Source organism: Mobula hypostoma, chromosome 3 (assembly GCF_963921235.1).
Source record: "Mobula hypostoma chromosome 3, sMobHyp1.1, whole genome shotgun sequence".
Lineage (NCBI taxonomy): Eukaryota > Metazoa > Chordata > Chondrichthyes > Myliobatiformes > Myliobatidae > Mobula > Mobula hypostoma.
In genome coordinates, this window is record NC_086099.1 from 148,040,748 (window position 1) to 148,053,654 (window position 12,907).

Genomic DNA, 12,907 nt, shown 5'->3' on the forward strand with positions numbered 1-12,907 from the left:
AGCCATACCGTAGGCATTCTACAAATTCCCTCTCTTGGGATCAAACAACAACCTGATTTTTCCTATCTCGCTGCATATTGAAATCCCCCATAACTACTGTAACAGTGACCTTTTGACATGTCTGTTCTATCTCCCACTGTAATTTGTAGCCCACATACAGGCTTCTGAACAGTAGCCTGGATGTAACTCCCTTCAGGGTCTTTTTACCTGAGCAGTTTCTTAACTCTACCCACAAGATTCTACATCTTCCGATTCAATGTCACCTCTTTCTAAGGATTTGATTTCATTTTTTTTTTACCAACAGAGCCAACCTGCCTGTCCTTTCAATACATTGTGTAGCCATGGGTGTTAAGCTCACAACTATAATCTTCTTTCAGCTGTCACGCAGTGGTACCCACAACGTCATCCCTGCCCATCTCTAACTGTGCTGGAAGATCACTTACCTTATTCCGTATACTGTGTGCATTCAACTATAACACCTTCAGTCCTGTATCCATCACCCCGTCAACTTTCTCCCCGTTACACTCACCTCATCCCACTGACAACAATTTTGCCCTATCATCTGCCTGCCCTTCCTGACAGTCTCATTACACACTGCCTCTGCTTGTATACCAACTGTCCCATTCTCAGCTCTTTCACTCCAGTTCTCAACCCCCTGCCAAATTAGTTTAAACACTCCTTAATAGTTCTTGCAAAACTGCCCACAAGGATCACAAGGATATTGGTCCACCTCGGTTTCAGGTGTAATGCACCCCTTTTGTACAGGTCATACCTTCGCTTTATAAAAATATTAATATTTGTAATATTAAACAAATCAGGAACACATTCACAAAGCAAAATAATTGCAGAAAATGTCTTTCAGCAGGAACTTTATTAGTTGGTTAGTTACTGTGGAAGCAAACAAAATTAACATTCCAAAATAGAATACATGAATTAATTCTTTTCAACTGTAATCAGTGAAGCATATATTGGTGTGGAATTGCATTTCTGGCATTGTGTTATACTCCTCTTTGAAGTTAGTCAGAGGAATCCAACTTAGAAGCAGGAAATAATGATAACAGGGATGAATGTCCATAGTTATGTGGAAAGATCAGAATGTTTTCTTTAGATTGAAGTAAAGGGAGCTCCTCTAGTTAATTCAAATACTTGATAGGTTTTCATGTGAGAGAAACTTTTCCCAGTGTCATTCGCTAATCACTGATGCAGTTTTAAAATAATTGGCAATAGAACTGGAGTTGGAGGCATCACTTGGATGTGTGGCTCAGTCAGATTTCAGAGCAGCTCTTTCATGAAATTGGATAAATTGGGAAAATCTAATAATGAGAATACATGGAGCCAACATGAACATGGAGGGTGGAATTGCTTTCTTTTGGGTTAAGTGATTCAACCAATTTAATTTCTGATTGTCAGTTGTACCTTTCTCAATGTTGGCTTCAAAATAGCACACAGTATGTTTCATAATTTAATATTCTTGACTTTTGCATTTCCCCATGCAAACTACCAATGGAATAAACTTATGACCATCTTACAAAGAATCTGAATCGGGTTTAATATCACTGGCATATCAAAGTTCAAAGTGTGATGGAGTCCTGAATTACCCCTATGACCTGTGCTTTTGAAAAGAGAGAGAGAGAGTTATTTAACACTGACATGCTGTTTTGAAAAGAGAGAGAGAAAGAAAGAAAGAGAGAGAGAGAGAGACACGAAGATTAACTCTTGGACTGTCACTTTAAGGCACGAGAAAGAACTGACTAACCTTTGAATTTATGCTGAGTTCGGAGTTCATAATTTACTATGGTGACAGAGGGTGGCGTTATTTGATGGACAATCGATGTTATGATTTTTCGGCAGCGTGTTTATACTTCCCAAGGACATGGCATGCTAGTGCATTTCTTACACAGACAAAGGAAGGAGGAGTTATTTGAGAGACAGTTGGTACTCAGTACAGTGAGATAAATAGGAGGTCAGATGATATAGACCTCAGACATGTTTTGGACACTGAATGAGCTTTGTTGTGCCCACAGAGAAAGTGGGTTTTTGGAGGATCGATCAGGCAAATCGATCAGTCGCTCTTGCAGTGAGAAAAGGGAGTGACTGGTGGGGAGTTGTCCATGTGTCCAACCTTTGCCTGGGTTGATAGCTCCACTACAGAAAACCAGTCCCCTTTGTTGTGGTCACAGTCGGTGACTTATAAAGGATTTCGGAGGACAAGAAGAAGATCAATGGGGTCAGCTCAACTGAAGACTCAAATCTCTCCCTCTCTCTCGCCATCACTACTCAACTCAAAACCACGAACTGAACTGAACTTTACTCATCATCGTAAGGCTGTATCTTTTTACTCCTAGACTTGAAGAAGCTTGGTTTTTCACATATATTTCCACACTTACTGATTTACTTACTTATATATAATCATTGCTAACCTGTTTGATTTACCTACATTTATATTACTGTATTGCGTAGTTACTAATAAATATTATTAGTTAATAGCAATACTGGACTCCAAAGTGTTTTCCATCTCTGCTGGTTCTTTATTCCCATCACGGTATGTGACAAAAGTAAAACTTATTATTAAAGTACATGTACGTCACCATATACAACCTTGAGATTCATTTTCTTGCGAGCAATCACAGTAAATAAAAGAAACATAACAGAATCTTCCAGTAGCACTTACATCCACAATAATGAAGTGTTTTGAGAGACTGGTGATTAAACATATCAACTTCTGCCTGAGAAGCAACTTGGATCTGTTGCAATTTGCTTACTAGAGCAACAGGTCCACAGCAGGTGCCAGATGTCTCTTTACTCAACCTGGGAACATCTGGACAGCAAAAATGCATACATCAAGATGCTCTTTATCAACTACAGTTTGCCATTCAATACCATCGTCCCATAAAAAAAATCTATAAGCTTCAAGACCTTGGCCTCAATACCTTCTCGTGCAATTGGATCCTCGATTTCCTTACTTCCATACCTCAGTCAGTTTGGATTGGCAACTACATCTCAACAATTTCCATCAGCACAGGTCCACAAGGCTGTGTGCTTAGTCCCCTGCTCTACTCGCTTTACACTTGTGATTGTGTGGCTAAGCACAGCTCCAATGTCATATTTAAGTTTGCTGACAGCACCATTGTCATTGGCCAAATCAAAGGTGGTGATGAATCAGCATTTAGGAGGGAGATTGAAAACCTTGCTGAGTGGTGCCATAACAACCTCTTACTCAATGTCAGCAAGACCAAGGAGTTGATTATTAATCTCAGGAAGAGGAAACAAGAGGTCAATGAGCAATTTCTCATCAGAGGATCAGCGAATTTAAATTTTGTGGTGTTATTATTTTGGGGCACCTGTCCTGGGCCAGTATGTAAGTGCCGTTATGAAGAAAGCGTCACAGCACCTCTACTTTCTTAGGAGTTTGTGAAGATTTGGCATGACATCTAAACCTTTGACAAACTTATATAGATGTGTGATGGAGAATATATTGACTAGTTGCACCAAGGCCTAATAAGGAAAAACCAATGCCCTTTTATGGAAAAACTAAAGAAAAGTAGTGGAGATGGCCCAGTGCCATCATGAGTGAAGCCCTCACCACCACTGAGCACATCTACATGAAGTATTGTAGCAGAAAAGCAACATCTATCATCACAGACCCTACCATCCGGACTATGCATTCTTCCCACTGCTGCCATCAGGAATAATGAATTGGAGCCTCAGGACTCACACCACCAGGCTCAGGAAGTTATTACCTTTCAGTCATCAGGCCCTTGAACCAGAGGGAATAACTTCACCCAACTTCACTTGCACCATCATTGAAATATTCCCACAACCTATGGACACACTTTTTAGGACTCTTCATCTCATGTTCTTGTCAATTACTGATTATTTATTTATTACTTCTTTCTTTTTATGTTTGCAGTTTGTTGTCTTTTGCACACTGGTGGAACACCCAAATTGATGCAATATTTCATTGATTCTGTTATGGTTATTATTCTATGGTTTTATTGAGTATACCAACAAGAAAATGAATCTCAATGTTATATATGGTGACATATATGTACTTTGATAATAAATTTACTTTGAAGTTTGAATCCTTGAAGACCATACCCCAATAGGTGGACTACAACCAATGTGCAAAAAAACCCCCAAAAAACAAACTGTACAAATGCAAAAAGTAAAAAAAGTAATAAATAAGCAAGCAATAAATATTGAGAACATGAGGTGAAGAGTCCTTAAGAGTGAGTCAAATTCAATGGGAATAGATCAGTGATGGGGAAGTGAAGTTTTAGAGGATGATAGTATGGCTTTCTGGACATTGTATTTTACTTGGTCACTAGACTTAAATGCCATTGATATGGTCTTCAGCAGATTATGGATCAGAAGGCTTGTGATTAGGGTAGCTTCTAAAATATTTTGTGGGGACATACTTGTCTACGACTGTTTTTCTAAAGCCTGTGACAACTGTGGTGTATTCATTCAGATCCACTGATGAGTCCTTGAACATAGCCCAGTCCACCAACTCAAAGCAAACCCATAGCCACTCCTCAGCCTCCTGCAATCACCTATTTGTTGTCCTTATCACTGGAGTTTTGCTCTTTAGCCTCTGCCTTGCCCTGAACCTAATACAAATAGGAGGAAGACAGCTAAGTGATCAGATTTCCCAAAATGTGGTCTAGGAAAGGAACAGCAGGCATTCCTAATTGTGGTGTAATAGTGGTTGAGCATTTGGGATTCCTGGTGCTACAGGTGATATGTTGATGACAATGGATAGAGGTTTCTCCAAACAAGCCTGATTTGGGTCCCTGACAATGATTTGAAAGGTGTTAGTGTAGCTGCTTCTTGTTTGCTAATTGCAGCTTCCAATACATTGAGTGCTTGTTTAACATTTCTTTTTGGCAGTATGTAAACTGTGGTCAGGATCACAGACAGAGACCTGTCTTGGTAAGTAGAATGGTTGGCACTTAATTATCAAATGATCCAGGTCTGGGGAACTAGAGTGTGAAAAGACTGCTGTGTCTAAACACCATAAAGAGCTTATCATGAAATACAAATCCTACCTTTCAACTCCTTCCAAATCAGCAGTCCAGTCCATCTGGTGTATGGAGAAGCCCTCAGGTCTTACCAACATTTCCAGCATGTCTGGAGTGAGCCACGTCTCCATGAAACACAGAGTACAGCATTTCCTCATTTCTCACCAAACAGCAATCTTGCTCTTGTTCCTTAGGGTCTGTACATTTGTTAACAAGATGCTGGGTACAGGATGTTTCATTCCTTGGCATTTCAGTCTGGCTTGGAGTCCTCCCTTCCTCCCTCTCTTCTGGCCATGCTGATGTACCTTCATCAGCTTAAAGGTGCCGTACCTGCAAGCTTGAGAATCAAGTCTTCAGAAGTTCATTAAACCACTAGTTCATTAAGAATGTTCAAAAGGATGTTGCTTAAAGGAAAAATACAGACTACAGATTGCAGTGACAGTAATTCAGAAATTTTGTAAGCAGCCTGCAACATGTTGCCGTGATTCACCAACACCATCTTGGATTCCATAAATGATGAAATTTGTTGTTTTGCAGCAGCAGTACATTGCAATACATAATAAATAAAATATAAACTACAGTAAGGAGTATATTTTAAAGATTATATTAAATTAATGAAAAAAGAGAGCCAAAAAAACTAATTGAGGTAGTGTACGTGGATTCATTGTCCATTCAGAAATTTGATGGTGGAGAGGAAGAAGCTGTTCAGAAACATTGAGCATGTATCTTCAGGTCTTGAAAATACTTAACTGCAAATGCAGCTTGCTAACACGAGGAGCTGAGGAAGGACTATCAAAAGGAATTTCCATAAACATTGACTCAGTTCTTTCTGGTGATGATTGCTCGTGTTCAGACATTGATTTAACTTCTGGTGTCAACTGTTCTTTTCTGCTTACCACTGCAAAAAAAAATTCTAGTTTACATTTTTTCATTTAAAAAAAGAATCAAATTAGGGCTTTGTACTTATGGTGGACATATTGTATAAACTCTACATGATAAACATTTCACTTTGAAATATGTTGGTTACATATTTCAGTCATTTATCTGTATTTTAATTTGAATGAAATATATTTGTTTTCTCCCCAGTTTCTTTAGATCATCTATTAAAACATTAATTATCAAAAACTATAATGCTGCTTACTAAATAAGATTGATAAAGTAAGACAGTGAAAGTACATAAAGAGACTATGATTAGCCTTTATGAAGAGCCGTCAAATTGTGGATTAAAACCCATCAGACTGTGGATTACGTTTTGTGCTTTCCTGCTTTCTGTGATACATCCGAGTTGCTATTTCAGTATAATGAAAAGGACAAGAAGTCATATTTCCAGCTTGGAATGAACAGTAAGGGATCATGTGCAAGATTTACCTTTGTGATTAAACAGGGAACGAAGCAAACAGTGAGTTTGTGTTTTTGATCGCTCTTTCCCATTTAATTTCGAGAGAGACATCCATTAATTTTGACCACCCACTCCTCTCAATAGCTGTACAGACCTATTTTGTCCTTAATAAAGTGGTTTTAAATAAAAGGCGTAAATCATTTAACTGGACTTTTGCTTAGGCAGATGCAATTGAAAACTAATCCAAAAAATGTGCACAGAAAAACACACGCTTAGTAAATATAACTGAGCCATCATCCTGATTGGGCATTGCTAACAAAATGTTTTTGAATTACTATAAACACCGATCATTATGTTAATCATTGGCTACAACCTGTTATGATCACAGATTGGAGATACATTGATTAAATGGAACAATAACAAAGACCATGGCTGTGTGAAAATTTAAATTCTCAATTAGTCATTGATGGAATTCATATATCTTAATCCTGTTATTAGAAGTCATTACAAATTGTGCAGAAGATACAGAGAGTCTGCAGCGAGAAATAAATAGGTTAGTAAGTGGGCAAGGGTCTGGCAGATGGAGTACAATGTTGGTAAATGCGAAATCATCCATTTTGGAAGAAAAGATGGAAGAGCAGATTATTATTTAAATGGTATAAAAGTTGTAGCATGTTGCTGTGCAGAGGGATTTGGGAGTGCTTGTGCATGAATCAAAAACGGGTTGTTTGCAGGTACAGCAGGCTATCAAGAAGGCACATGGAATGTTGACCTTCATTGCTAGAGGGATTGAATTTAGGAGCAGGGAGGTTATGCTGCATCTGGAGTCCTGGTCTCCTTATTTGACGAAGGATATACTGGCCTTGGAGTTGGTGCAGAGGAGGTTCACCAGCTTGATTCCAGAGATGAGGGGGTTTGACTATGAGGAGAGATTGAGTCACCTGGGACTGTACTCCATGGAATTCAAAAGAATGAGAGATGTTATAGAAACATATAAATTATGAAAGGGGTAGATAAGATAGAGGCAGGAAAATTGTTTCCACTGGTAGGTGAGACTAGAACTCGGGGACATAGCCTCAAGATTCGGGGGAGTAGGTTTAGGTCGGAGATGAGGAGGAACTGCTTTTTCCAGAGAGTGGTGATTCTGTGGAATTCTCTGCCCAATGAAGTAGTGGAGGCTACCTCAGTAAATATATCTAAGACAACGTTGGATAGATTTTTGCATAGTATGGGAATTAAGGGCTATGGGGTAAAGGCAGGTAGGTAGAGATAATTCCATGGCCAGAGCAGCCATGATCTTATTGAATGAGGGAACAGGCTCAATGGGCTAGATGGCCTAATCCTGCTCCTATTTCTTATGTCCTTTTGGTTTATGCTGCATGGATCCAAATTAACTATTTTAAGAAAGCACATATACCCATTATTTTACTGAAGTCTGAGAATTCACTCTGGTTATTCAGATTTTAGTGCAATATTTGAATAGAAGCAGTGGGATATTAGACAGAATTTTTCTTATGCATTATAGTTTCTATGAGCAACCTGCCTTAATTAAGATTGTGAATGGAGTGAAAGTAATATTGCAAAGGAGCAAACTAATACAGCCTGAGTAGTCTTAAGGAGGTCGACTCTCCAGATAGATACCATTTATCACAAATGGGAAAGGTTCTTCTTACTATTTTTCCACCAACCAGAGAACATATACCTCAACAGGTTTGCATGGTGGGCCTTGGAATAGAAATCAACCAATCACTGTCAATAAATAGTCAGCCATAACGACAGCAACAAAAATAATTAGAATGGGTGACACAGGTTGAGGCCTCCAGTTATGTAAATACCAGTATAGATGGTGGGTCCAGTGCAATCTGTTTGTGACATGGGATCTTATTTTAAGACAGATGATGTCAAGCTGTTAAATTCCTTTCGTAATTACAGACATGCCTTGTGTTCAGGGACCTTGGCTGTTGATTCTTGAATATACACTCTCCATACCCACTGCCTCTGTGGACTCCCTTTGTCATTGTGGAACACAGCAAAACCACTTCTAATGATGTTACTTGGTGCTCTATCTGAGAAAATACACAATCTCCTCCTCGCATGAAGTATCTTGAAACATTGCATGGCCATTGCACACCATCTTTTGGAAGTGGTCAGATAAAGGTTAATGTGCTAGCTCCAAGAATTCTGCTTCAGTTAGCATTTTAGTGTCAAGAGTATACTTTTAAAAATTCAGTTTAAGGATATGTGCCTCATAAAAATGTGTGCATTTATTCCCCTTCCTGCTTTACCCTTGAGATGGCGAATATGAGCCACCTCCCTGAGCAGCTTCAGTCCTTTTGTTGAGGTTATTACTAGGGTGCTAGGTACTACTAGGTAGGGAAATCCTATGACCAACTTTGTCTGATTTGTACTATGTATACAATTAGGGAGTCTAACGAGGCACTTTATTAAGAATAATGCACCATAGCAAAATAATTGAAAGAAAATACCTTCCCCTTTCTCTCCTATTCAGCTGCTCTACAACACACATCAAATCCTTCCCCAGTGTGGGATACTGGTAGGAGTTGGGGTTTGGATGACAAAAGGCAGGTTTTGAGGAGTGAATTCTCAGTATGATGCTGAAGGGAGCCAGCAGGAGTGAACAGAAAATTGGACACCATGTAGAGATCACCAATGGAGCAGTTACAGATTCAGGCTTCAAACTTAATCAACCAGCAAATCCTAAACGTGCAGGGTAAGCACCTCAGAAACAGATTTATTTTCATTGTCATGTGTCATGAAATTATTGTCTGTGGCAACAGTACAGTGAAAGACAAACACAAGCTACAAGATAAAAATAAACGTAAATCATGTAATATAGCAATAATGACAGTGATCATTGGCTATTCAGAAATCTGACTGCAGAGGGGAAGAAGCTGTCCCTAAAACAATGAATGTAGCTCTTCAGGCTCCTGTTTCTCCTCACTGATGGTAGTAATGAGAAGAGGGCTTGTTCCAGGCAGGAGGGTCTTTAATAATGGATGCCATCTTCTAGGGCACTGCATCTTGAAAATGTTCTCGATGGTGGGGAGACAGTTCCCTTCAGAACCAATAGTCATAGTCAACAAGATTCAGCACTACATGTTTTGGGAGTTATAGAATCAGAGATATAGCACAGAAACCGGCTCTTTGATCCAACAAGTTAGTGTGTAACCATCAACCTAAATTAATCCCATTTTATTCTCCCCTTATTCTCATCAACTGCACCCAGATTCTATCAGTCACTCAGGCACAAGGGCATCTAAACTACAAGCTGCTCATCTTTGGGGTGAGGGAGGAGCACTCTAAAACCCTTGCGGTCTCAGAGGGTTTGTGTAAACTCCATATCCAAAATCATCATTAAACTCAGGTTGAGAGAACTGACTGAACAGCTCTACCAGCTGTGCCATTGCCTGAATACACAACAAAGTAGCATGTGGTAAAACAATCTGATAAGTGGTGAGCTTAAGCTTTATCTGAATATTCACTGACTATCCTAACCTAAGTGCTAAATGAACAACTTATTTGTTAAAGGTAACCAAGTGATAGTGCATTTCACAATGATTTTATTGAAGAGTCTGCTTTGTTTTAATTGAACCAGATGGATCTGCGACATCTAACGCAAGATGAACATTGTTCTTAAAATGCTGCTTCCCAGATACTTGCACAGCTGCAAGCCCCAAACATTGATATAATGAGAGATAAGAATTCTGTGATTTAGAGAGTTTATTCACTTACCAATCCATGATCAATTCCAGTTCAACAAGAAACAAATGTTTTTTTTTTAAATTTTAGAACTAAAACAAATTAATATATAGATTGAATTCGTTACTTATTGTGGTTCTACATGAAGCATAAACATCCTTCAGTTATTCATATTTACCCTTTACATACAGAAAAGCAATTGTAAAATCAGCTTCAGTAGTTCATACACTAACATTAATTAATATAATCTCATTCTGTTACAATATATAATCCTTACATCCCATATTCTAATAGATAAAATTTTAAGCTTCCTCCCACCATATAATAACCATAACATTGAAAATAGTTTTCATACAGGCTCTAAAGACAGCATTACTCTTGATGACCTACCAAGACTGGAGTAAACATACATTTACAACTAGAACAGCATTTTCAGTTCAGTTTGTTGTTATTTTTTTAAATCAGAAGATACATAACATGCATCATAAATGCGTGTAACAGAAAAGAGTCATGATGTATTAGTTTGGAGTGGAAATATTTATCCCTTTGCCATCCTGGACAACAACATACAGACATCGGTAAAGGCTATCTTTTGAGTCTATCCGGTTCCTCGATGGCTGCTATCAGTTTCTGCCGTGCTTTTTTATTGATATGCGAGCCCAGACATACATTCACAAGGTTCGTTAACTGCTTTGTTGAATATTCCTGCCAAAAGAAAGCACAAAATTATAAATAAGAAAAAAAATCACTCAGCTTTACAAAACAATTTCACAGAAGTCAAACGGATAATGTGCTGACGTGAAAGCTCAACCAGCAGATATTTCAAATTCTAATAGACATATAAACATTTTATCTATAATAGAATATTTGGCAGTTGTAAAAATAATTTGAGACATTCAAAGAAGTTTAAGCCTTTCCTCTGAAATTACACACAAGCCTTACCCTATGTTCTTTGATCCACCTTTCCATATCATTTTCAGTTAGATAATAGGCTTTAATATAAGTTTCCACAAACTCCTTATCAGGAATTGGTCTGATGTCAGTCAGTTTCTCTAGCTTCATTAAAAACTGCTGGAAGTCCAACTGCATTAAGGCCCGTCCCTCATTACTGCATTTTTTCACATTAGCATAACTGTAGCATTAAGAGAAAGAAGATGTCAAATCAGTACATATGACAAATTAAAGATAACTAATCTGAAAAGTGAAATATGATAAAATTCTATTATTTCTTACAGCAAAGCATTTAGCAGAGTGCGAGTACTTAAAATTTGTGCTCTAAAGAAATCTTCCAACAACTGTTTGTCAAAGTCGTTCAGGAATTTGTTTAATGCACATAATGTTCATCATATACCCATGATTTGAGGGAGGCAAGAGAGAAAACAGGATGCAACATAATCAGATGGGTAAATCCAAGGGAGTCTGACACAGAACTACGATAACAAAATAAATACTAAATAGAGTCAATATGGGATTAATAAAAGGCAAGTCAGTATCATTAGAGTCATAGGGCCTGCAAACAGGCCTTCGGGGCAACTAATCCATGCAGACTGTGTTGTCGAGCTATCTAGTCTCATATGCCCATATTTGGCCTATAGCCCTCAAAAACCTCTACTACATATTTATCTACGTAGATGGCTTTTTGGCTTTTAAATATTGCCAATGTATCTGCCTCAACTACTATTTCCAAATACCCAAATACTTCCTTTGCCTAAATCTCTCACTTGATCTTAAGCACATGTTCTCTTGCTTTTAGGGCCCTATCCCTGGGGAAAAAGACTATGCGCTTTTACTCATGATAAGTGTTTGGCGGGAGCAGGAGCAGCACAAAGTGCAGGTGTCCAACCTGGTGAGATGAAGGAGGGGCCAGGCCCGGAGTCACTCCATAGTGCCCGGAACCTCCAAGTGTTGCAAACTAATCTCTCTAACATGAAGCCTAACAAGAGGCGGATCAAATGGCCTGCAGCTCATATCGCAGCCACCACCCTGCGATCAGACATTATCCTAGTGTCTGAGTCAACTAAGCAAGTGGTGCTGCTGGAGCTGACAGTCCCATGGGAAGATAGCTTGGAGGAGGCCTTTGAAAGGAAGCTCTCCAAGTATGCAGGACTGGTCAGCAACTGTCAGCAGACTGGATGGAGAGCGAGGTGTCTCCCAGTGGAGGTTGGTTGTAGGGGATTCGTAGCCCGTTCTTTAGTTAGAGCCTTCAGCATTTTGGGCATCGAGGGAGAGAGGAAGAGGAGAGCCACCCACAGTACCACCAATGCGGCAGAGAGGGCCTCAAGATGGCTGTGGCTCAAAAGCGGGGAGCCATGGAGTCATAAGTAGCTAGCCATCTGCACACAAGCTGGGGTCTGATCAGCCCCGGCTGGGTCACCTGGAGGAGGTTGTATGATGTTGAAAGACCCGAAACACCCGATGATTCCAGGAACATTACTGAAGATGTGTCCAGAAGCATCAGTAGATGTATGTACACAGCTCAGGTGACCTCCCCCCCCCCCCCGCCAATCTTCAACATTCCAGGGAATATGCAACTTCTCCCTGTAACTTAAGCCACCCAAGTTTTCCAACACTCTTTCAAGTGTAAATAACATCATTCCTAGAAGAGGATGACCAAAACTGTACACAATACTCCAAACGTGGACTCACCAATCTCTTATATAACTGCAACATCAAAACTATGATACTCAGTGCCCATGACTGAAGGCCAGCATGCCAAACACTTTCTTCACAACACAATCTTGTTGTGATGTTGCTTTCCAAGATCTGTGCACTTGCACTTCTAGACCCCTCTGTTCCATTGCACTCAGTAACTCACATTTATCTGGAT

At 39.3% G+C, this 12,907-nt stretch overlaps 1 protein-coding gene across 2 annotated transcripts in view; it reads right to left on the reverse strand.

The window, feature by feature from the left end:
• Positions 1-9,943: 9,943 nt before the first annotated feature.
• The window catches only part of vps50 (VPS50 EARP/GARPII complex subunit), a 220,849-nt gene continuing 217,885 nt past the window's right edge, over positions 9,944-12,907 (reverse strand). For both annotated transcript variants that reach the window (XM_063043837.1, XM_063043839.1), the window contains 2 exons: positions 11,023-11,212; positions 9,944-10,785 (listed from right to left, as the gene is read on the reverse strand). In XM_063043837.1, coding sequence (XP_062899907.1) covers positions 10,666-10,785; positions 11,023-11,212 — 310 coding nt within the window. In that variant the 3' untranslated portion in view covers positions 9,944-10,665. The remainder of the gene's footprint in view (positions 10,786-11,022; positions 11,213-12,907) is intronic.